The following is a 27,406-nucleotide window of genomic DNA, read 5'->3' as shown; positions in this document are numbered from 1 at the left end:
CAGAGGCTCCATGTGTCCACCCTTTTGGTTTTCTGATTTTCCCCAAAAATCAATAGGGTTCTGGCCATTAGTACCTAGAACATTGCCTGAACTGTTGGAATCGAGCGGATGTGGCATTCAAAAGATATTGTGTCACAGACACACAAACAGTGAAGTGTAGTTGAGTTGACTGTAAGTCCACCACGAGCTCGGCCAAGTGTATATTTATACCCTGAGTCACTGCTGCAATACTTTATAGTTTTATTCCAGTGATTTTAGTGCCAATCCATCAGCATAAAACTGGAGTAACACTGTGGTCACTGAAGCTCTGCCTACTGCATGCACAGCTCAGGAACAGAAGCTTTTGGGCTGAAATAGGTATTCTTTCTAGGCACACATAAAACATCACCATCTATAATGAATTCTAACATATTTTTTTCACTAATTCTCTTTATAAATAAAGACACGTTACACTTGTAACATAGATACATAGATTCACAAAGATACTACAGTGATGAGCACTAATAAAAACTGTAAGATATACCAAAGCTGTGTACTGATGAATGTACATTGGCAAATCTTTTTACGCATTCCTTTCCCATGGTTCAAGGTAATCCAAGCCAAGATGTGCAAATATTTCTTCTTCGCTTTTGGCTTTGAGAAATATCCTCTGTAAAGGGGGGGGGGGGGAAAAGGTTAATATGGTCATTTTTGATGATTTAAATTAATGTGCTTGCTTTTTGAAACTTAGGCTAGTCATTTTTTGCCTTCTCCATGCTCACTCCCACCCATAAGCAACTCTTTTTTCCATTACCACATCAATCTGCACAGTGATGACCTCAGAACGTGGGAGATGGTAAGCAGAATGATTCCTTATCCTGCAGAAGTGGAGCCAAACTGCTTGTTGCTTTCAAACCCAGTGACTAGTTTACATCTTTTTGTACTGATTTACATTTCAAAGCTAACTGCATAAGGATTAGGACTTCATTTTTTAAATGAAAGTTAAGATTTTCCTCCAGGGTTGACTTTCCTAACAAGCTCATCAGTGTCATATACATGAAAATAGCACTATTCTCAAAAGATGTTGTCAAGGTTCCTCCCCCACTCTGAACTCTAGGGTACAGATGTGGGGACCTGCATGAAAAACCTCTGAAGCTTATCTTTACCAGCTTAGGTCAAAACTTCCCCAAGGTACAAAATATTCCACCCTTTGTCCTTGGACTTGTCGCTACCACCACCAAACAAATACTGGTTACTGGGGAAGAGCTGTTTGGAAACGTCTTTCCCCCCAAAATACTTCCCAAAACCTTGCACCCCACTTCCTGGACAAGGTTTGGTAAAAAGCCTCACCAATTTGCCTAGGTGACTACAGACCCAGACCCTTGGATCTTAAGAACAATGAACAATCCTCCCAACACTTGCACCCCCCCCTTTCCTGGGAAATGTTGGATAAAAAGCCTCACCAATTTGCATAGGTGACTACAGACCCAAACCCTTGGATCTGAGAACAATGAAAAAGCATTCAGTTTTCTTACAAGAAGACTTTTAACAGAAATAGAAGTAAATAGAAGTAAAGAAATCCCCCCTGTAAAATCAGGATGGTAGATATCTTACAGGGTAATTAGATTCAAAAACATAGAGAACCCCTCTAGGCAAAACCTTAAGTTACAAAAAAGACACACAGACAGAAATAGTTATTCTATTCAGCACAATTCTTTTCTCAGCCATTTAAAGAAATCATAATCTAACGCATACCTAGTTAGATTACTTACTAAAAGTTCTAAGATTCCATTCCTGGTCTATCCCTGGCAAAGACAGCATAAAGACAAACACACAGACCCTTTGTTTCTCTCCCTCCTCCCAGCTTTCGAAAGTATCTTGTCTCCTCATTGGTCATTTAGGTTAGGTGTCAGCAAGGTTACCTTTAGCTTCTTAACCCTTTACAGGTGAGAGGAGTTTTCCCCTGGCCAGGAGGGATTTCAAGGGGTTTACCCTTCCCTTTATATTTATGACAGATGTGTTCAACCCAATTCCACACAGTTATACTAACTATGGGCAAAACTCAGCATGTCAGAGCTTTCCTAATTCCCATTACTTCTACAGAGAAATGCTATGTTCCTGGGAAACTGAGCTGGAAATTTTGTGGGACTAGGCAGCTCCAGTTAGAATTTTTCCCCAATAAACTTGTTATAGTAATGTTCACATTTGCTTTCACATATGGGTATTTCATACTGTATGGTAACATGCTGGCACAGAAACCAGGAGCAAGCATTTACTCTTTAAAGAAACGAAACCAGAAAATCTGATGGCTTGGTATGGAAAATATTCCCTTTAGTAGTTGTGTGCTGTTTTCATAACTGTGGTGCAATATCAGTTAAAGATACAACGCTTGCAGTGCAGATGAGCATTAAAATATGTGGACCCCATCATTTGGAGGAGTTTGGAAGTAGGACAGGTGTTCAGAGGGTAACCACTATCACCTGGGAGTGCTGTACAGTTCAGATGTGCTTCAACCAGAATCCTTGAACAACCTCAAACTTTGGGTCCATTAAGAATCCAGGGCCAGAGTCTCTGGTCCACTAAGTTCACTTTGCAGGGCAAAATAAACTTAAACTGGCTGGAGAAAACTGCAGGAGAATTTCCCCATGTGGGATATCTCTTGTCAATGGAAAGCTAGGGGCAGCAGCTATGTCAGCACCTGCACCAGCTCCTCCACCACCATTGCCTCCTCCACTGCAGCTGTGCTGCCCAACATAATGGGAGGAAGGGGAACACAGGTGGGTAGGGAGGGAAGATTAGGACCAGATATGGGGAAGAGAGGGAAGGGTAGGGAGTGTGGAAGAGCAAGGTTTCTCCACACCTGGATTCTTTGCTCATAAAAAGTTTACCACCAGCAGCACAATTTAAAGCTAGGCCCATGCAGCTTTCAGTCATGCCAAGGCCAGGTAAAACAGAATCAGGGAACTACATTAGGGTCCCTGTCAGCCCTATCCTTTCTGGTGCCCAAGCTTTGCTCAGGCACAGTGGAGAATTGAGCACCCAAACGTGAATGAGTTCCATATTTCAGTTGGGTCCTACCTTCACCATTGAGCCAACTGAATCAACGTCTAAGTGCAACACTTTTGTCATAAGTATAAAGGGAAGGGTAAACCCCTTTGAAATCCCTCCTGGCCAGGGGAAAGCTCCTCTCACCTGTAAAGGGTTAAGAAGCTAAAGGTAACCTCGCTGGCACCTGACCAAAATGACCAATGAGGAGACAAGATACTTTCAAAAGCTGGGAGGAGAGAGAGAAACAAAGGGTCTGTGTCTGTCGGTACGCTGCTTTTGCTGGGGATAGAACAGGAATGGAGTCTTAGAATTTTTAGTAAGTAATCTAGCTAGGTATGCATTAGATTATGATTTCTTTAAATGGCTGAGAAAAGAACTGTGCTGAATAGAATGACTATTTCTGTCTGTGTGTCTTTTTTGTAACTTAAGGTTTTGCCTAGAGGGGTTCTCTATGTTTTGAATCTAATTACCCTGTAAGGTATCTACCATCCTGATTTTACAGAGGTGATTCCTTTACTTCTACTTACTTCTATTTCTATTAAAAGTCTTCTTGTAAGAAAACTGAATGCTTTTTCATTGTTCTCAGATCCAAGGGTTTGGGTCTGTGGTCACCTATGCAAATTGGTGAGGATTTTTACCAAACCTTTCCCAGGAAGCGGGGTGTAAGGGTTGGGAGGATTCTGGGGGGAAAGACGTGTCCAAACTACGTTTCCCAGTAAACCCAGTTAGAGTTTGGTGGTGGCAGTAAATATTCCAAGGACAAAGGATAAAATTAATTTGTACCTTGGGGAAGTTTTAACCTAAGCTGGTAAAAGTAAGCTTAGGAGGTTTTCATGCAGGTCCCCACATCTCTACCCTAGAGTTCAGAGTGGGGGAGGAACCTTGACAACTTTCATTGTTGGGGTGTTTGAAATTAAGATCTGGATCCAATTCTTGCAGCTTGGGCCCATATTTCATTGACACTGATCAGCTTCAACAGCCAGGTCAGTCAAACTACCAACTTTCTTAAAAGCTATTTTGCAGGATTACAGAACAGAATGAAAGCCAGTTCAGTGGTTCTAGAAAGGTTATTAGGGCTAAATCAAATGGCAGACGTTAGACACTTTGGAATGAATCTATAATTCTTTAAAGTTCCAGTGAACTCAACAGGGGAAAAGATATGTGGTTCCTATTTCTGTTTCAAAATTATCAACCTACTAATTTGATCAACCTACAGGTATTTATGTAAAGTTCCCCCAATATGCAGTTGAACTCAGTCAAGGAACCTAAGTCATTTCTCTCTCAGCAAATTACTGCCATGTTGTGTAATAGTGTATACCATAAAGAAAAGGAGGACTTGTGGCACCTTAGAGACTAACATTTATTTAAGCATAAGCTTTCGTGAGCTACAGCTCACTTATAGCATGTGTTTAACATTTTTCTGAACTGGAAGCATAAACTCATCTTAATGTGCAGGTATATAGACATTTTAATTAACATTAATTAGCATTTATTCTCTATTAAATAAATAGCAAGTATTTATTCTGTATTAACTATATATAATTTTGAATATAAAGATATTTTTAGAAACTGTGCACAAAATTTTATAGCCAGATATCTTTAAACACACATACCCTTTGTCTGTCTCTACTTCCCTGGTGCAGCCTGCCTACACTGGTTCCTACTAGGCATGGGAGCTACTTGGTTAAGTCATGCAATCCAGTTATTTGGGATTCATATTCCACCGTTTTGTTGCTGGGAATGCTTGTGTACCAATTGCACTACACTATAGGCCTGATCCAAAGCCCATTGAAGACACTGGCAGTCTTTCCACTGGCTTTACATCTGGCCCTGGTGTAAACAGGTGTAGATCCATTGATTTCAGTAATACTTCTCCCAGTTTAGATCTGGTACTATGTATATTGATGATTCATCATTTGTACATAATGGTAACAAAACTTCACAAGGTATATAGAATGGTTTCCTCCTTAACATAACTATGTCTGTATGTCTAAGGAGATTTCCATTGCAAGCAAGTCATGTTAAAACTCAAGGAAAGGATTTGGCCCACTGGTTCAGAGATTTCTTTTGCTCCTAATGGAATAAGCTTGACACTCATTTTTGTTTTAATAATAATAATAAGCACAGAGTCCTGATTTTTAATGGGGGGTTTATCCAACCTTCAATTTTTGCATATGAAGTTTAAGCATATAAAACATCCAAACACTGGCAAGGTGCCCACAGGTCACAGAGTTGGAAATGTATTTTCAACAGTATAAATGAGCTGCAATTATCATGCATCAACTTTTAATTGTAAGTTAAAAATTGTATCTGCCACAACAGAGGCTACTTTTCAAATGCAAGCCCATTATGTTCCATTAAGATTTAAACTAAATTTAAAAAGTATGTTCTGAAATAAGCAAGAGAGATACAAAAAAAGCCTCATTAGAAAAAGATATTCTTTCCCATATAGGGGGAAATGTAGAAATGCCAGAAAAGACAAAATCTAAGAAGACAGCAAAATGAGAGCACCCATAAGTGTCCCTTAAATCTCTGCCCAATACTATAATGGCATCCCAGATATTTCTTCTCCAGAAAATGATATATTACAATGGAGTTACAAATCATCAGGTGTGCAGCCTTCCAAAACTGCAACACATTTCCGGGCGGCAGCACTACTTTCCAGGCTGCTGCAGTATTTCTGGGAATAACATCAAAAACCTAGTGGCACCTAACCTCCCAGTGTGGGAGGGTAACCAACTAGCTATTCTGCTCATCATGGTAATTGGAAGGACCCACGTTTTCCTAAGCCTACTTGCCTCCTCTCACCCTCTTTATTGAGTTATTTCTAAAAGGCAGGATTTTGTCACTCACTTGTGGATAATGGAAGAGAGGAAACCATGAATGGATCATGGCATCTCTGCAGCACTGTCTCACAGTAGATTAAGATGATAAAATATTCATTTTTACGTAAATGCTGAGTGCGCTGTGTTTTGGTTGTATAATAAAGATTTTTCACAGTTTAACAAACTGCTAAAATCATCCAATTTTTTTTTTAAACATGCATGAATCATTGCAGAAACCTGAGATGTGTTCTTAAATGTGTGGCCATCTGTTATGGATGCTCTTTAATGGAAGCACTTCATGTCTTCTGGACCTCAAACTACTTGCCATTTCTGTTGCACAATAGAATCTCACTTTAATTTTCTTCTCTCACCCTACTTATAAACATGCTATTTCTGTGAGTACTACTCATCTCATTTGCTTGACAGGAATTTTTTAATACAAGGAATTAATGCCGACAACTGTTCTTAGTAGCTACAACCCATGTCTCTAAATGAATCTCTAGTTGGTATCTGCCAAGTACTTTAGCTCTGAGTGGTATTAATGTAAATCATAACCTATTATGCTGCCTCTTTGTGAATCTGTACTGAATTAATACAATTATGCATATTTGATTATTACAATCAGCAATGAACCCTGTTCTTTTCCGTTTTGTTTCTTCCCGACACCGGGGTCTTTTTTTTTTTCCACTCCTTTTTGCTCAAAAGAAGTAAATAATGAACTGCCTGTCTTCTTGTGACTTTTTTGCAGCTTCTTACCAATGTTCAACAGAACCAAGCTGCATTCCCAATCATCCCCATCAACTAAACTTTCAAAAAACAATGGGATATAGGAGCTGGTATCTCTTGCCTCTTATCCTATCTGATCAATTCTGTTATTCCAATGGATAGAAATATTAAAATTGTGGTTGCAAACATGACCATTAACTACACTTAATGCAGATCATCTGCCTTCCAAATCTTTTCTTGTGTGAATTGCTACTTCTTACTTTTCATTTTGACATTAATGATCAATAATATCTTTAATAAATTGTGAAGCACTATTTGATGATTTCCTAATTCCTGATTCCCAAAGTTCAATCAGATGTCATGCTATTTTTATCATTACTTTGTTTAAACTCATTTAATTCTATGAAGCCAGCTAGACAAAAACATCAATATCTAAATACGAATTATAGGATTAGTTAAATAAATCATAGTGCGCATGCTGCTTTTGGAAGTGAGAGGCAATTTTTGCAGAGGGTTATGTGTGTCATTTAAACAACATGAAGAGTTATAAAGCATTCTGGTTCTTTCCAGGTCTGTGGCTCAGACTTTCTTCTCCTATTTTACAGAGCACTTTTGTGTGTAACATTAACCATTTTTTGTACAGTCTCTTGACTAGACCAACAAATATACAGACCTACTAGTTCCTCAGCATGTAAGGGGCAGTTCATCCAATACATGTAGAAGGGTAAGATGGTCCAAAGAAAGCAGAGTTTGGTGAAAATCACCACATGGAAAATATTTTTTTACACAAATAAAAAAAGACTTTCTAAAATATACAAATTAGAACCAGCCTGTAGATACTGTCCAATAGGTCTAGTTTATAAGAATCCCCACAATTTCAGTTATGCTAACCTAGTTAAACCCTTTCACAAAACTTGCACTCTTAAAAAGTAACTTATGCAAGTGTCTAAGGCACAAACATATAGCATTGTCCTTGAATATCTGGCATGAGGTGATTCTTTACCTGGCCTTCTATTTCTAATAGGTGGTAGTCATTGCAAAGACACCCTCACCTATCACCTGTGTTCACTCAGGGTATGTCTACACTATGAAATTAGGTCAAATTTATAGAAGTCGATTTTTTAGAAAGCCATTTTATACAGTCAATTGTGTTTGTCCCCACACTAATGCACTAAGTGTATTGCGTAGGCGGAATGCATCCACAGTACCGATGCTAACACAGACTTTTGGAGCGTTGCACTGTGGGTAGCTATCACACAGTTCCCGCAGAGTCCACCACCCATTGGAATTCTGGGTTAAGCTCCCAATGCCTGATGGGGCAAAAATATTGTCGTGGGTGATTTTCGGTACATGTCGTCAGTCGCCCCTCCCTCCGTAAAAGCAACAGCAGACAATCGTTTCACACCTTTTTTCCATGTGGGTGCCATACTGCTTTCAGCAGACAGTGCAGTAGGACTGCTAACCGTCGTCGCCATCCACCACTTCCGCTGGCACTCTGCTCTCCTTGTGGTCTCTCAGGGTGGCTTCCGCTGCAACTCTGCTTGGCTGCTCTTGTCTAGCCATACCACAGCAAGCACGCAGCCTGCTTAGCTGTTGTGTCCTGGCAGCGGACGGTGCAGTAGGTCTGCAAAACTGGTCATCCAACCACCTCTTCCCTTGCAACTTTGCTCTCCTGCAGACACCATACCACAGCAAGCAAGGAGCCCACTCAGATCACCGCGGAAGTTATGAGCATTGTAAACACCTCACACATTATCATGCAGTATATGCAGAACCAGAACCTGCAAAAAGCAGGCGAGGAAGCAATGGCAGTGCGGTGACAAGAGTGGTGAGGACAAGGACACAGACTTCTCTTAAAGCACAGGCCCCAGCAATTTGGCCATCCTGGTGGCAATGGGACAGGCTCATGCTGTGGAATGCCAATTCTGAGCCCATGAAACAAGCACAGACTGGTGGGACTGCATAGTGTTGCAGGTCTGGAATGATTCCCAGTGGCTGTGAAACTTTTGCATGCATAAGGGCACTTCCATGGAACTTTGACTTGCTTTCCCCTGCCCTGAAGTGCAAGAATACCAAGATGAGAGCAGCCCTCAGAATTCACAAGCGAGTGGCGATAGCCCTCTGGAAGTTTGCAATGCCAGACAGCTACCAGTCAGTCAAGAATCAATTTGGAGTGGGGGCTGTTGTGATCCAAGTAGCCAACGCAATCACTGAGCTGCTGCTATCAAGGGTAGAGACTGTGGGAATTGTGCAGGTCATAATGGATGGCTTTGCTGCAATCGGATTCCCTAACTGTGGTGGGGCAATAGACAGAACACATATCCCTATCTTGGGACCGGACCACCAAGGCAGCCAGTACATAAATTGCAAGTGGTACTTTTCAATGGTGCTGCAAGCACTGGTGGATCACAAGGGATGTTTCACCAGCATCAACATAGGATGGCCGGGAAAGATACATGACACTTGCATCTTCAGGAACTCTGGTCTGTATGAACAGTTGCAGCAAGGAACTTACTTTCCAGACCAGAAAATAACAGTTCGGGATGTTGAAATGCCTAGTTATCCTTGGGGACCCAGCCTACCCCTTTATGCCATGGCTCATGAAGCCATACACAGGCACCCTGGACACTAGTCAGGAGCTGTTCAACTATAGGCTGAGCAAGTGCAGAATGGTGGTAGACTGTGCATTTGGATGTTTAAAAGCGCGCTGGCGCAGTTTACTGACTCGGTTAGACCTCAGTGAAACCAATATTCCCATTGTTATTGCTGCTTGCTGTGTACTCCACAATATCTGTGAGAGTAAGGGGAACGATGTTTATGGCAGGGTGGGAAGTTGAGGCAAATTGCCTGGCTGCTGATTACATGCAGCCAGACACCAGGGCAGCTAGAAGAGCATAGCAGGGCGCGCTGTGCATCAGAGAAGCTTTGAAAACCAGTTCCATGGCTGACCAGGCTATGGTGTGACAGTCCTGGATGAAAACCCGCCCCCTTGGTTCACTCTACTTCCCTATAAGCCAACTGCCCTCACCTCCCCTCTTCGATCACCACTTGCAGAGGCAGTAAAGTAACTGTTTCAAATTCATGCATTCTTTATTAATTCATCACACAAATAGGGGGATAACTGCCAAGGTAGCCTGGGAGGGGTGGGGGACAAGGGAAGCACCAGGTGGGGTGGTGGATGAGGGGAGGAGGGAAGGACAAGGGCACACTGCACTTCAAAATTTATTGAATGCCAGCCTTCTGTTGCTTGGGCAGTCCTCTGGGGTGGAGTGGTGCTCCTCCCCCCCGCGTTCTTGGGCACCTGGGTGAGGAGGCTATGTAACTTGGGGAGGAGGGCGGTTGGTTACGAAGGGTCTGCAGTGGTGGTCTGCATCTTTCCTGCACCTCAATCATATGCCAAAGCATAGCAGTTTGATCCTCCAGTTGCCTCAGCATTGCATCCTGCCTCCTTTCATCATGCTGCCGCCACATTTCCTCTTGATCCCACCACCTCTCCTGTTGCTCCAGCCTCCTGTCCTCATTCATTTTGTGCTTTCATGGACTCTGCCATTTCTGCCTCCATGCATTCTGCTGGGCTCTTTCAGTTTGGGTGGACTGCATGAGCTCAGAGAACATTTCACCGCGAGTGCAGTTTTTTCACCTTCTTATCTGTACTAGCCTCTGGGACGGAGATGATAGTCACAGCATTGAAACATTTGCAGCTGTGGGAGGGAAAAAAGGGAGATTAAAATTGAAAAGACACATTGGCCATTTAAAAGGACGTGCTGATGTTTTCAGGTTAACATGCAGCACAAACCCAACTAACGCCCCCTACACCCAATTCTCTGGGATGATCACTTCACCCCTCCCCCCATCACGTGGCTAACAGTGGGGATGATTTCTTTTCAGCCACAGGCAAACAGCCCAGCAGGAACTGCCACCTCTGATGTCCCCTTAATAAAATTCCCCTATTTCAACCAGGTGACCATGAATGATATCACTCTCCTGAGGATAACACAGAGAGATAAAGAACAGATGTTGCTTGAATGCCAACAAACACCGGGACCACATGCTGCCATGCTTTCTTATGCAATGATTCCAGACTACGTGCTACTGGCCTGCCATGGTAAAGTGTCCTACCATGGAGGACGCAATAACGCTGCACTCCCCAGAAACCTTTTGAAAAGGCTTTGGGAGTACCTCCAAGATAGCTTCACTGAGATGTTCCTGGAGGATTTCCACCCCATCCCCAGACACATTAACAAACTTTTCCAATAGCTGTACTGGCCGCAAATGCATCCCACATCTTCAGGGCAAATTAATCATTAAACATGCTTTCTTTTAAACCATGTATTATATTTGCAAAGGTACACTCACCAGAGGTGCCTTCTCTGCCTTCAAGGTCCGGGAGCCCGGGTTGGGAGGCTATTGGCTCCACGGTGATAAACAGTTCCTGGCTGTCGGGGAGAATGGTTTCTCCACTTGCCTGGTATGCGCTATCATCTTCCTCATCCCCAAAATCCTCATCCCTGTTCTGTGAGGCTCCCTTGCAGGAGTCTACGTACAGGTGTGGGGTAGTTGTTGGGGCATGCCCTAGAATTGCATGCAGCTCATCATAGAAGCAGCATGACTGGGGCTCTGACCCCAAGCGGGCATTTGCCTCTTGGGTTTTTTGTTAGGCTTGCCTGAGCTCCTTAAGTTTCATGCAGCACTGCTGCAGGTCCCTGTGATAGCCTCTGTCCTTCATGCCCTTGGAGATTTTGTCAAATATTTTGGCATTTTGTATTTTGAAACGGAGTTCTGATAGCACAGATTCGTCTCCCCATACAGCGATCAGATCCAATACCTCCTGTTCGGTCCATGCTGGAGCTCTTTTGCGATTCTGGGACTCCATGGTCATCTCTGCTGCTGAGCTTTGCATTGTCACGCCATTGTGGCCAAACACAAAATGAAATTCAAAAGTTTGCGGCACTTTTCCTGTGTACCTGGCCAGTGCATCCGAGTTGAGAGTGCTGTCCAGAGTGGTCTCAATGGAGCACTGTGGGATTGCTCCTGGAGGCCAATACCGTTGAATTGCGTCCACACTAACCCAAATTCAACCTGGTGAAGTCGATTTCAGCACTAATCCCCTCACTGGGGAGGAGTACAGAAATCTATTTTAAAAGAGCCCATTAAGTCAACAAAAATGGCTTCATTGTGTGGATGGGTGCAGGGTTAAATCGATCTAACACTGCTAAATTTGACCTAAACTCATAGTGTAGACCAGGGCTCAGTTAGCATTCAAAATAGACACAAATTCACATATGTTCCATGCAAACCTACCAGTACATCTCACTATTATTATAAATAACTTAGAGTAAATACTGAATTGAGTAAATGAGGTAATAGAAAAGGTTACATAAGATAAACATCCCTCACTTTACGTCAGACCGTTTCCCACCTCAGCAGTTCAGAGGTGAGCTTGTATGCCACGTCTTAACTCATAAAATACCCATCTAGCACTTACAATTTCATAGCACCCTCAGATATTTAATTAATAAAAGTGGATTTAGTGCTTGCAAAAGATGTCAAACTAACAGCACTGGAAAGTGAGGTCCTCAGAGTAAGCTCTCACACATTCCTTACTTACATTCCTTAATCCTGAACAGGAATCATCTGATGGAAGGATCAGCTGTTCATTTTTTCTGTACCCATTATTTAAATAATTGGTTTATCATGGGATACTACTAATGACGATGATATGCCATCCGTGATGTGGATTAGACCCTAGTTCCTTAGGAAATAGTAGACTAAGACCATCAGCTTGGTTCACATAGGCCACCAAAAAGCCGTCAGCTCTCATTTTAAACTACACATATTGCCCCTCACCACTACCCTTCAATATTATTTGGGAGTCTCATACTTGATTTTGGCTGTATAAGCCAGAGCAAGATCTTTCTCAGAGTGAAGCATCTGGTCCCATACCTCATTTTCCTACCATTAAGGTAGCATTGGCTGTTTAGCTGCTGCAACTATTAGTCCTGGAAAAATGCAATGGGCACACTATTGGGTTACATTATCCCATGGAACCTACAAAATATGGAGAAGGTGGAGGTAGAATGCCAACTGGGATACAAGACCCCTTGAGGCCCTAGGTTTTGAGGTCTATAAAGTTCTGGTTCTCACATACTTTTTTTTACTGAGCAGATTGTGGAGGAAAAACAGAAAACAAAATATTTTTGAGAATAGCGTAACATAAATTGCAAAGAAAATATGCAGTGTTTGGCCTAGCTTTGACTTTTAGGTGTGCATCAGAGAATGTCATGCATGTACTCATTCCAATCTTCCCTTTGTATCCCCAAATGCTTGTATATTCTGAAATGAGAAACTCTTGTGTATAGCATTCTTAGTGATTTTCTCATTTAAACCTGATTTACACTCAGTAATTTTCATGTATAGTGTGGTACGTGACATCCACCTAAATTAAATTAGTACACAATTTTCCATTCATTTTAAAATTATTAAAAAGTTAAATTTAATTGGCAATATAATTATTACTATTTTTACAATATTTTCAATATATTGGATGATAAATACCAGGCTGACAACATAACTCAAGTAGTGCTGGCGCCGTATGGGTGTCACAGTGGGAGTAAGCAAGACAGTAACAAATAAATATATAGAAAAAAGTGGATGGACCGTCATTTATAAACCTTGGAGTCTACTGCTCAGTGAGCCTGGAAATGAGCTATTTTCAAACCAGGTGAATTTGTGCTTATGAAAGTGAGGTGACAACAGCACTAGCAAAACCATACGGCCCGTTTTGGCCGGGACAGTCCCTTTTTTAAGCACTGCCCTGGCCATCCCGACTTTTTTGGCAAAACTAACAAAACTTTGTCCCATTTGCTCTTGCAAACTGATCATCGGTTGGCAAGAGCAAACTGGACAAATGCACAGTTTTGCCGAAAAAGTGGAGTGGGACTGGGACCCCTAGTTGTGGGGGGGGGGGGCTTTGGGCTGGCCCGTGGGGTGTCCCATTTTCCCTTTGGGAAAACATGGTCACCTTAGGATAATATAATGAAGCTCAAATGTATCTTGCACAGCAATTTGCACACCCTCTGTCACTTTACTATGGATATATCTTCCAAGGTACTATGTCAGTTTTGTCCCTTTACAATATCTATTCAGAAAGAAACAAAGACCTTGCAGTCTTTGAGATTTGAAACTATTTATCCAGACGTGAAAGGCCAGCGCATTAAATGGTAAATTACAGGAGTAACACACTGACATCTTCAAAGATCTACAATTTAAATATTAGACCATGATTGATTGGTTAGAGCAAAAGTGCAAGGCTGTTCGGTTATTTGTTCTCTCTCTGTCCTCCCTTGTCCAAATAGCATCCTCACCACTGACAGAAATATAAATATCTAGAAATTATCTATTCACTCACTGCAATTCTCATTTAAAAGTAGTAGGGCTACATGAACTAAAGCACAGTCATCCAGTGGAATCAATCAAGATGTCCTAATAAAAACTGAAGTCTGGGAATGGAGTAATTGTAGATTGTTGTCTGAAAACATCAGCTCAGTGTGAAGCAGCAGTCGAAAAAGCTAACAGAATGTTAGGAACCATTAGGAAAGATATAGATAAGACAGAAAATATCAGAAAGTCACTGTATAAAGTCCATGATATGCCCACACCTTGAATACTGCATGCAGTTCTGGTCACCTCAGCTCAAAAAAAAAGATACATTAGAAATGGAAAAAGTACAGAGAAGGGCAACAAAAATGATTAGGGAGTATGGAACTGCTTCCATATGAAGAAAGACAAAAAAGATTGGGACTGTTCAGCTTAGAAAAGAGACAATTAATAGCAGATATGAGAGAGGTCTATAAAATCATGAATGGTGTGGAGGAAGTGAATAAGGAAATGTTATTTACCCCTTTACATAACACAAGAACCAGTCACCCAATGAAATTAACAGGCAGCAGGTTTAAACAAACATAAGGAAGTACTTCTTTACATATGGCACAGTGAACCTGTGGAACTCATTGCCATGGGATGTTGTGAAGGCAAAAGTATAATGGGTTAAAACAATTAGATAAGATCATGAAGGATAGGTCCATCAATGGCTATTAGCCTATGTGGTCAGGGATGCAACCCCATGCTCTTGGAGTCCTGAAAACTCTGACTGCCAGAAGCTGGAACGGGACACTAGGGGATAGATCGATCAATAATTGCCCTGTTCTGTTCATTCCCTCTGAAGCATCTGGCACTGTACACTGTCATAACACAGGATACTGAGCTAGATGGACCATTGGTCTGATCCAGTATGGCCGTTTTTATGGCTATGGATGCAGAAAAACAAGTGGAGCATTATTATTATACTAATCAAATGGAAACCTAAGTAATTGCCAAGGGTAAACAATACCAAAGGCTAACAAGAGAGCTGAAATGGCCAGTTTCCGACAATCACAGTCTAACTGTCAAAGTAATATACTGAACTCATGTCAGCACTTACCAAATTAAGCATTCGAATGTGAGATATATTTGCTGTAGAAAGGATCACAGTAAAATAAATAACTTGTTAGGGCACCAGCTTATTTCTCATCTGAATGTTCTTTTTTCACTTTTGAAATACATTAGGATGTAAGATCAAACTTTCCAGTCAGAATAAAAGACAGATTTTGAAGGTCCCAGTCATATTGTATGATGTCTGACTGGCAGACATTTCTGACCTGACCAAATGTTCATTGTAACAGGCAAGTACTCATAGGCTGAGGATTTTTTTTTTTAAGGTAAGTAAGATGAACTAAGGGAAATGTGGTAAAACCAGAAACGTAAGTACCATGGATGGATGCAGTATCGATGTTATAAATACTATTGATCATGTTTAACCATCTAAGCCATCTTCACCAAGACCACTGATGAAACACACTGGTGAGTGTAGATTACACTAACATTTTAGAACTCTGAGGAGCCATTTTTAATTACAAAAGGCTTCCCTTTTTCTCCAAAATATGGCATTTCCCTAAAATCATTCTGGTCCCAGGATGAAGATTACTCCATCTCAAATTCTCCCCCTTGCATCTCTCTCTCTACCTCCTGTTGGTTCCCATTTGCCCCTTCCCCACCCTCATACTAGTATCTCCTTCCCTCCCCTGCCTTCTGAGAGTCTCTCATTTCCTAGAGCCTGTTATTTCTATCTTGCTATCTCTCCAGTCCTTCCACGGCTCTTCTTTTTCTCCCCTGCAAGGCTCCCATATATATCTCTCCATTTCAGTGTTGCAGTTGGTTTTATTTCCAAATTAAAATGTACTTAGATACATTTGTATTAGTCGAGAAGGAGTCATCTACCTTCCCAATAAAGATCTTTCACTTGCTCATGTGTTCATCTCTGTTAATACGCAAACACTCTCGATGAGCTAAAACACTGAACAGTGTAGAAGGGCTGATGATTTTTGTACAGGATAAAATTTTTTTTCTTTCTCTTATGCTAAAAAAAAATCATCCCGATGAAAGATTAACTTGATACTTGAACAGTGTATGCAAGTTTCAGACTGCACCTATGAATTCTTTACTTGATATGGAGATTTTTAAAAATATATTTAATTGTGTAATTACTTTCAGACCATGCACACCCACACCCCTGAGTATCATCTCAAAGGAATTCAAGTTTTCAACTAAAAATATTCTATTTTATTGCAGGAAAAATATTTGGAAAAAAGTTTGTCTTCAGAAAAAAGCATCGAAGTCTTTATGTTCTGTTATAGCTTTTCTAGTATTTTTAAAAATTTGCTGCAGCTCTCTTCGGTGTATCCAGTAATTACATTTTACCAAGCTCAGAGTAGGGTTATGGCAACAACAAAGTGGCTGCTTCAGACCACTTAACATCTGTAAAAATCTTAGCTATATCAATAATGGACATAAGAAAGTAAGCTTGAACAGGTGCAAGAGTCACCATTATCAGTGTACTTATCTGAAAGAACAAAGAAGACAGCCACTGTCAACGTTTTTCTAAAAGGTAACTGCTGTTCATAGATTTTTTGCTTGATGTATTGTTATTAAATGTAATATGTGACATTAGCCTAAAGCAATTTCTTCTAACCCACAAAAGATTGAGAAAGAAAGAAATAAACAGTCTCTCAAAAGCCTGAACGTAGTCCCTTTTTCATTTATCAGACTTTCAAGGAAGGGAGTGTATTGGGCTTACATATTAAATTCTGCAAAAACACAGATAAGATTTGCTGGAGGGTAAAAGTTAAAAACAGACCAAGAAACAGACACTTTTCGATTATCTTAGCAGTTAATAAAATTGGGTGAAAAGTTTCACATATAAAATTAAAACCAGCATCCTTTTGGCCCCCTTTGTGGGGGAAAAAAAAATCATTTGAGGGTTCCATTTTGCTGGGAGGATTTTTGCCTACCAGAAATTAGAAACAGTTCTTGGATACAAACCTAATATGTGTGTGTGCGCGTGTGCATGCCAGTTATCCTAATGCAATTCCAGTTATTTCATATTTTGAGAGCCAAATGAATGTTCCCATGATTGACAATATACAAATCCATGAGGCAGAGAGAAATAGAGTACGGTAAAAACAATATGCCACAGAGCAGTGAAAAATGCTCTCTCATGTAGAAGTTATGTTTTGGGAGCTGGAAGGCAAAAGATCTTGATTTCTGTGTCTTTCTTTTTGGAGTAAGAATCACAAATGGAGCACGATGAAGGATGGCTTCAAGAACAACAGTGAGAATGGAACTGTTATAATAATTTAGTTGCCCACCATGGACAAGACTGTAGCAAGGGGTATATAAGGGGGGATTGCACAAGAAAATGGGAAAACGTTTGTACATGCATTTGGCTTTACAAAACTGTAAATCAGGGGCAGTCAATTATTTTTTTGCCAAGGTCCAAATTTCTTGGTCAAGGTACTGTCAAGGTCCAGACTCCAGGGAAGAAAATAAAAAAAAAACAAGTAAATAAAAAGATTGTGGTCCATTCAAAAACATCTGGTGGGCGGATTTGGCCCACAGTCTGCCTGTTGACTACCCCTGCTGTAGACCCTCACTTGGAACAACCGAATTAAAAAAAATATGGACATTTTCAACATTCCTTGCTTTAAACTATATGTGAATATTTTTAAATTCCTATTCCAATTTTTTAAAGGAAATACAATCAGGCTGCTTTTCTAGTCATACAAACTTGGTCAGCCTAAAAAATTACAGCAAATAAATAAATAAATAAATGGCCCACGAGATAAGGTATCAATACTTGCCATTGTGTCCAGTGGTGAAAAAATTCCCAGAAGAGATGAGATAACACCAAACTGTTAAAAATACATGACATGATTGAGCTGTAGCTCACGAAAGCTTATGCTCAAATAAATTGGTTAGTCTCTAAGGTGCCACAAGTACTCCTTTTCTTTTTGACATGATGTGATCACAGATTGCTGTGCTCCTTGTAAACACTTGTCAAAGGGAAGCCAAAAATTACACTGCCACCCATGTTTTGTCAATGCAAAATAATTAAAAGCCAATTAACTGGGAAAAATGTGAAAGCCTTTTTCTTTAGACTGCAGTGAACTGCATTGCCTTTTCGTGAACCCTAGCAAACGAGCCTCCTGAAAGCCTGCAAGCAGACTTCTGCTGTTCACCTTAAAGGCCTGTTCTGCATCACAAGCCCCCATTAGGCTCACAACCAAGCACAAGCATGAAAACCATTAAACACTGAGGTGACAGAAAAGTCAACCTCTGGCAAGAATGGCGTTCCTACAAAAAAAAGGTAATGTTCCAAGCCAGACCAATGCATAGAGCTGACTAGAAGGTTTTAGAGATAAGGAGACAAGCACTACTGTCAAACAGATTGACTCTGAAGGAGTACCTGAGAGAGAAAAGGAAGGATGGAGAGAACATATGTTCAATATCAGCTGCACACACTTCCCCTTCCCAAGAAGGGTCACTTGGAACGGAGACAATCAGGCTATATGGACTGAGTGATAAAACGTTAACCAAAGTCCACGGCAAAAATAATTGGACATTCCATTTATTGACATTCAAGTTATATGAGTTTCAAAATAGCACTTTGAAATGATTATTTTCTTGTTCACTATTGATTTCAATTAAATTTATCCTAGATTCAGGAGCCTGGGGAACTTGGTTTCCCCACTCCCTCCAAAAAGCACTTAACAACACTAATGAAAAGTTCAAAAAGCAAGAACATTAGTAAGAGAACACAATAGGAAAAAATTTGGACTGAGGAGGGCAATACTGGGGAACAGATTAGATATAAACTCATAGTACCCAGCTGTGGCAAAAAAAGTAAACTATGTGTAACTGCCCCAGAGACATAGCCCAGTAAAGCAAGCATAAAGAGGTACTAATTTTTCTATATACAACGGATTTTACTGTACTGGGAACGATTATTGTCCTCTAGTGTGTTGCTATGTCATTTCACAAGCAAGTGAAACACAGATAATGAGCTGGGAAGATAAGACTAAAGAAAATAGAGAAGATAGACTAACTTCAAAAGGTTTAGAGGTTCAGTTAGATGCTTCCCCAGCTCCTTGGCTCAGCTATCTATAAGATCAGGCTAGAATCTCATGAGACTGGACATTCACAGCATTTCAGCATGTCTACCTCTGCTTTCAGCTGCAATCAAGAAATGAAGGGGTGCACACAAATGATGGGGAGGGAAGTAGGGGAAGGATAGCCAAACTTCTTCACATCTCAGGAAGGGTTCTGTTACAGATTGGACAGAAGATGCGCATTTATCCGATTGTCAAGTATCAGAGAGGTAGCTGTATTATCCTCAAAAACAACAAGGAGTCCGGTCTTTAAGGTGCCACCGGACTCCTCGTTGTTTTATCCGATTGGGTTCATTAGCCCTAGAAGAAAGGGTTACATGCATGGTTCAACTCTGCCAGGTGACTCTGTGAAAACAGCATTGTGGGATTGTAAGCTTGTTGTATCTCAATCTCTTCCAGCTCCAATATGCTCACTCCACAAGACGTTTTTTCTCTTACTTCCCAGACTGAAGAAGAGCTCTGTGTAAGCCCCAACACTAGTCTATCTCCAACAGAAGTTGGTCCAATAAAAGACATTACCTCACCTTGTCTCTCTATTATCCTGGGACAAACACAATTACAGCAACACTGCATACATCCCTAAAAAGTCATTCTGGGATCCAAAAATCAAGCTGAGATTTGCATCTTGCATATCATCACCAATATTCTGCAGACCAAACAGTGCCCTTGCTGACACCTGTGAATTGTTAACTAAGCCATGAGCTGCACCTGTGCAACTGCTCTGAAAGTTCTAACATACATAGCTTAAAGAAACCACATGAGAGCAATGTATGAAAACTGTAAAATACTAGAAAGTAAATGACATAAAGAAGGGGAAGACTGTGTTGATCAAACATGTATCTCAGTAAGCTTATATTTTCCTAACCCAAAGGGCAGCACATTTGATTAAGAATAAGGATACATTTCCTGATGGTATTATTATGAACATTTGTTTATGGCTCCCTCATGTGTAACTGGAGAGCTTAGATAGGAAATGACCCTCTCTGGAGCACATTCTTTTCACTGATTCCCTGGATATGCAGCTCCATGTTGCCTTCTACTTAAACCAGAGCCTATCAGGCATAATTTGAATGCTAGACTATAATGCTCCTTGAGGCAGAGACTTGGATTTAATTCTATGTTAAGGTGCTAGGCACCTGTACAAACCTTAAATAATAACATACTGAAGAGGGGCCTAATCCTACCATCCATAATCAGGTAACATTCCCACTGACTTCTATGGCAGGTTTTGGTCATAGAAACATATGGTTGGTCATGATGACCTACAAAGTCCCTTCATGTCTATGACTATTTTCTTCCAGAAGATAGATGTGAGATCTCCTCTAGATCTATTGTTCAGATATTCTTAGAGTTGAAGGTTGAACTTTGGAAACACTACTCATGTAACCAGCTACCATCTCTCCTTTTGTCTTTAAGATATTGTAGTTTTGTGATGGAAAACAAAGTTACGTTTGACACAATTTTACTCTCATTACAAATGACAAAATTATGTAAAGCTGTCAAGGTTCCTCCCCCAATCTGAACTCTAGGGTACAGATGTGGGGACCTGCATGAAAAACCTCCGAAGCTTATCTTTACCAGCTTAGGTCAAAACTTCCCCAAGGTACAAAATATTCCACCCGTTGTCCTTGGATTGGCCGCTACCACCACCAAACTAATACTGGTTACTGGGGAAGAGCTGTTTGGATGCGTCTTTCCCCCCAAAATACTTCCCAAAACCTTGCACCCCACTTCCTGGACAAGGTTTGGTAAAAAGCCTCACCAATTTGCCTAGGTGACTACAGACCCAGACCCTTGGATCTTAAGAACAATGAACAATCCTCCCAACACTTGCACCCCCCCTTTCCTGGGAAATGTTGGATAAAAAGCCTCACCAATTTGCATAGGTGACCACAGACCCAAACCCTTGGATCTGAGAACAATGAAAAAGCATTCAGTTTTCTTACAAGAAGACTTTTAATAAAAATAGAAGTAAATAGAAATAAAGAAATCCCCCCTGTAAAATCAGGACGGTAGATATCTTACAGGGTAATTAGATTCAAAAACATAGAGAACCCCTCTAGGCAAAACCTTAAGTTACAAAAAAGATACACAGACAGAAATAGTTATTCTATTCAGCACAATTCTTTTCTCAGCCATTTAAAGAAATCATAATCTAACACATACCTAGCTAGATTACTTACTAAAAGTTCTAAGACTCCATTCCTGGTCTATCCCCGGCAGAAACCAGCATATAGACAGACACACAGACCCTTTGTTTCTCTCCCTCCTCCCAGCTTTTGAAAGTATCTTGTCTCCTCATTGGTCATTTTGGTCAGGTGCCAGCGAGGTTTCCTTAGCTTCTTAACCCTTTACAGGTGAGAGGAGCTTTCCCCTGGCAAGGACAGATTTCAAAGGGGTTTACCCTTCCCTTTATATTTATGACAAAAGCAATTATAGAAAAGTGCCTCCCAACTTTCCATGAAGTGCAAGTTTTAACAGCACTTTCTGCAAGTCATTATTGTTATAAAATGGTGGTTAAAACTTTGTAACAATTGGCTAAATCCTCCTCTTCAGGTGTGACTGTAACAAATATCTTCATAATCAGAGCCTTCTGCAGTGAAGTAAATGACTCATTCCTTTATCAAACCATAGATATGTTGGCAATAACAGAAAAAAACCCTGAATTAAAAATAAAGCTCGGTAAAATGATCATCAAAGAAAACTAGACAATGCTGTCATTCATAGTAAATATCAGTTAATCTTATTCAGCAATTACCTCCCATGGTAGAAAAACTGGAATTAATAAAATGGAAAGCAGAGCTCTAAGAAATAGAGTTGGCTGGGAACTTTTCAAATAATTTTTTTTAAATAAAAAATGTTGATTTGTCTGACCCAAATCTTTTCACAGAAACACAGAGTTTTCAGAAAAACTTTAGTCAGGAAGGTTTTTCAGATCCAGGATGGACGATTTGGTCAATACCAGAGACCCACCCTAGAATAGCCAATAGCCCAGTGGCTAGGGCACTCACCCAGGTTCTGGGAAACACAGCTTCGATTCCTTGGTTTGTATTAGGCAGAACGGGTTTCCCACATCTCAAGTGAGTGCTCTAACCACTGGACTATTAACTGTTCTGAAATATTTATCTTGCCCTCTCATTTTTTCATGAAAAGTTTCAAAAGGTGTCAGTTTTGTTCTGCCCTGGAATGAAAACAAATATCGAAAGCTCAAAATGTTTTATGAAACACTAATTCTGGTTTTCTGGCCAGCCCTACTAAGGACCAGAGTTTGCCATCCTTACTCACCCTGAGTAGTACAATACCATACTCCACTAATAGTTAGTGAGACTACCTTCACAGTAAGATATTACTTAGTGAGAAAAATGTGCCAAGATCAGGCCCTAAACGATTATTAAATGTGAGTTTCCATTAACAAACATCTTTCATTCTGAAGCTTACATAACTTTATGAATAATGAGGCCATCATGAGTACACACAATTCCATGATAATTATAGACTATAACTATCACAGTACTAATTGTGTTATGTGAAGTATTTCATTAAGTGCAATAGTAATACCCCACAGCACTGTGCATGTGCTGTGCATTCTCTCTTTGATAATATAACAACTTTCATTGGCAAATCACCAGAAGTGCCTTTGACATTACATTATGCTAGGAATGTAAATTTCATGTTTAACTAATATTTTTGTAGTAATATTCATATCACTGTGCCTGTTTAAATAAGAACTAATCTATTTCTAATCTAGCTACAAATAAGATGACAAATAAGTCAGAGGGGAACAATGACTCTTTGAAATGACATTATAACAAACCATGATTGAAAAAGCAGTATTGCAAGCATTATCCATTGACTCAATGCCCACAGGCAAAATCATGCGTAATGGTATTGATGCAAAATTCTGCAGTGGAAGTTATTCTCATAATTCTAGGCATGAATAAATTTTGAAAGTCAGAGAAACCAGTATGATAAATTCTCATTTCATTTTTACCATTAGACATGTCCTCTACTCTTAATCAGAAATTAAACTAAAGCTGAAAGTTTTTGTCCAGGGCTATAGTAACATATTTGTTACTATTAAATCTCTGAATAATCACAGGAAGTAGTTTCACTGTGTAAAATAGATTAATCATGCTAATATTGGAACGTACTAGGTACTTGTCCTGTTACTGTATCTTAAAACCCAGATTAACAAAACATCTGCAGGCCTCAGGTGTCAGCTCTCCTCCCCTTCAATATGTGTGCACACAGTACATATTATTTGTGCCTACATATAATATTATGTACTTGTAGTGAAAGAGAAATAAAGACTGAATACCAGTTTAAAAGACTGTTGAACACTCTTGGCATTTAACATTTGAAAAATAATATACCAAGAGTAAATTAATACTATTCATGGAATTTGCATGAAATTTTGTTTGAAAACAATCAAGTGTTATGTATTGAATAAAAAAAAATCCTGCATAAAATCAAAATATTGATGCCATATATAAAGCTAGTTTTAACATAAGGAACAAAAATTAATGTTCACCTCTTCGTGCTTTTACAATTAAAAATGCTGTATGACAAATGCAGAAAGCCAATTATGAATTAGCACCTGGAGGAGGAGAACTTTTTAAAGTTTTATTTGTGGGTATACAAAGAGGAAGGGGAACTTGTAAATTTTCAGCAGACACTCATGGGTAAGTTTTAGCTTGTTGAATAAGGAACTGTTATACAGGAGGAATACAATTTCCATTAAAAATATCAGGACTTGTGCACTTACATCCCCATATAGTTCTCTGACAATCTATTCTTTGTCACAAAGGCACGGAAATTTATATTAAGGATTAGTTGGTCTTTCAATTTTGTTTTATTTTTGTTTTGCTTGAAGAACATAATATTTACAGTAGCCCCACTTTGTCAAATACTGTTAGGCTGACCTGTTTGTTTTAATAAAGTCTCCTCTGAATGACTAACAAGAGAAAGCTATGTGGATGTCTGGATTTTATGCATTATAGCTCTGCTCAGTTTATATTATTATACATTTAAGTAAACATACAAATTATCAAGTAATAATTGAAGTGGGGAACCACAAAATTAGCACTAGAAGTTAGCATTAGTAATGAAAAATAGTCAAAATGTTTGGGATGAGCAGATATTTACACAACTTGAAAGCTATTTCCTTTCAGTATTAACCCAGGATTCATTGTGCTATTCAGAAAATACACCAAGCAAAGGAGACCAGGGTTAAGTTTCACATTTGTATTTTGTGTTGGACATGCAATCAGTTGTTTGTTATAAAGGGATAAATGCCTAAATGTTTACACAATAACTTGATTAGTTTTGTATGCAAGTGGATTTACAAATTGGCTTTATAAATGTGACTCATCACATGTGATCTACTAGACATTTAAACTAACAGAGAACATTGTTTAAATGGCACTTATATGGTAGAAAATGCATGATCTTTTTTTATCTACCAGTAAGAAAAAAATCAGATGTTAGTTCTTAATTTCTAAAACATACCAGATGCAAAGAAAAACTAATCCCCGGAGTCACATGTGTAATTGCTATTTTGCCAAAAGAAATAAAAGAATTGGAAGCAGTTAGTAAATGAAAGTATGTGCATTTGTTTACAATGATTCAGTGTTCAATTGTAGCAATGACTATGTGAACAACACTGATCACATTGGAAATCAATATAAACGCTGGATCTTTATGTTTACTTTATCTTTAATCCAGTCATTATTGCAAACATCTAAAGCAAATTTTGCAGCTGCAGCATGTTTAATTCATCAGGATGTTCTCCAGGCTGACTGTCTCACGGTTATATCCTCATAATTTTAACATAGCATCTGCCAACATAAAACTAACATCCAGTTTTTAAAGAATCTGTTTAACTCTGCAAGTAAACTACTGCAGACATTCCCTATAATAAAAGATGGCATGAAACAAACATTCTCAGATGCTGCACCAAGAAAACAGACTTTAAAGTATAGCTGTTTAACATTATAGCTACACACACATATATGAATGCTGTATATATTTATGTAATAAAATGAATATAGAGTAGCGTAATCATCTTCTGAGCTCTTTCCAACGATACATGTGATTAAGGTTACTTGGCATCTTGCCAGAGAACAAATATAGCTAATGTATCCTGTGTTTTCCGGAAATACAGGGATACTATGGCATCAATTTACGCATTTAAAAAAAAAAACCCACTATACAACCTGCTCAATATTCCCAAATCATTCAGACTGGCGTTTCTTTTCCTATCACTGAGCAAAACTTTCCTCTCAGTTACACACTGCATCTTCCTTGGAAGTTTCCAAAAGGTCTCCTTAATTTTCCCCAAATGTAGTGATAGGCAGATATATTGAAAAAGGAAAGAAGAGATTTGGGATGAAATCCTGGCCCCAGTTGAAGTCAATGACAAAACTCCCATTGACTTCAAATGGGACAGTATTTTACCCCACTAAATATAAACCCAGAGGGAAAAATATATCTTCTCACCCACTTTGTCTCAAGTAATCATGACATCCAAAGAAACAAATACAGGAGGAGAAAAGCAGAAAAGGGGAAATATTTGCACTGGGAATTTGGCTTCAGAAAGTAGAAAGAAAGTAACTAGAAATGCTCCTGACAGCCTTCTGTCATGTTCACCAGCTGCAAAAGGTTGAGGTTCATCAGATATCATGCCAGGAACATACTATTACTTTCTACTATGCTGCGTTTTTCATTCTTGCCTTTCACATAAACCTTTTCTAACAAGCAGACTGAAAAGCATGAAGATTTAATACTAAGATATATTTTAAAAATTCAGTTGGACAAAGTTCTGTAGTCAACAATATTGCCCTCCACTCTACAGCAGGCACACAACGGTATCCAGACCTCCATTCCTTAACCATAATATGGACAGTTTGGGAATCAGCAACAATGTGAGATGAAATGTTACAGCTTTCCATTGGCAAACTTTTAGCATGCATGGCTATTACAAGGCTATTATTTCTCTCCTAAGTTTTATTCTTAAAGGGGAAATAATTTTAATAGTTTTTCCACAAATTCCAAGGCTGATTAAAGTCACCTGCAAAAGTTAAGAAGAGCTCACTTGCAGGATTAGGTCAATAATTTGCATCAGTCACTACTATCTGACAATGCAGTGGTCACATATGGTGCTCATGTTTTTAGAATTTTTACTACTAGAGGAACACTACTTTCTATCTTATACTACATCCATTTTATTTAGATGGATTATACCAACCACATAACTGTTTGCGGTTTCTATAAATTCTTAGGGAGAGGACTAAAATGAAGAGAGATTGTCTAAGCCTTATTCAAGAAAGCAATTAAGCACTTTCCTGAATAGGGATACATTCTGAAATTGGGGTTTTCATGAATAAAGATATGTGCAACATTCATAGCAGTTACTGCATGTACTATCTTGGCAATTTGGAAGAAAAGAGCCCACATTCCCCTCTTTCATATTTATATTAGTTTGCCCCTTAGCTACAAATCATTCCTACTGCGGATAGTTCTCACTGAGGATGCTTAGCATTCAACATCTCATTGGATTGGGCCCCATGAAAGAGTTCTCAGGACATCTTATGAATTTGCTATTCATGGTAGTTATGTACACCTCCTCCTACTTATTCAGAAACTAATAACATTTTATGTAATTCAGAATCACACAATAGTTTTTAAATACAAAAAACTGTCATCAATTGTATCTAGTACTCTGCGTAGAATGTCATTTCTCCCCCAATATTTCTTTAACAATAGAAATCATTAAGGCTGCTATTCCACATCTTAAATTTTCACAGGGCATAAAACTAATAACTGCTTTCTACTTCAGTGACATTTTTTAAAAACAGCTCTGAGCTTGGAAAAAAAACCTCTACAATGTTAGCTACAGAAACATTAATATGATAATAATTTAATCTGTTTATTGTACACTATATATTAAGAATCCATCTTCTCTCTTACAAAAAAAGGATTTCTAATTATTTACAATATTATAGTCCACTTTATCTAATTGCAGAAAGTAATGAATGGATTTATAGGTGATAGTCTGAGAAGTCATTTTGACAATATTGGGAAGCATTTGAATCAAAATGTAAATGCTACAGGGTGAATCCAGTCCTCAGCACCCAGCTTGAGGATATTGGCTGGGTGCTGAGGATCACTGTGTGTGGAGGGGAGGAATCCTTCTCCGCTAACCAGATCACAATGCGTCAGCAGAGCTGTTCAACACAAGTTACTCCAGCCCTAGCATGCTCTGTCTATGAGGCAGGAGGAAAGGGC

General features: G+C 39.5%; 1 protein-coding gene across 1 annotated transcript in view; it reads right to left on the bottom strand.

Annotated features, from left to right (window-relative positions):
• Window positions 1-473: 473 nt before the first annotated feature.
• The window catches only part of LOC140914912 (DNA nucleotidylexotransferase), a 385,127-nt gene continuing 358,194 nt past the window's right edge, over window positions 474-27,406 (bottom strand). Inside the window, exon 15 of the mRNA XM_073353929.1 lies at window positions 474-649. Within this exon, the coding sequence (XP_073210030.1) occupies window positions 563-649 (87 nt within the window). The 3' untranslated portion in view covers window positions 474-562. The remainder of the gene's footprint in view (window positions 650-27,406) is intronic.

The sequence above is a fragment of the Lepidochelys kempii genome, chromosome 7, assembly GCF_965140285.1.
Source record: "Lepidochelys kempii isolate rLepKem1 chromosome 7, rLepKem1.hap1, whole genome shotgun sequence".
NCBI lineage: Eukaryota > Metazoa > Chordata > Testudines > Cheloniidae > Lepidochelys > Lepidochelys kempii.
This window is presented reverse-complemented; position numbering and strand designations above follow the sequence as displayed.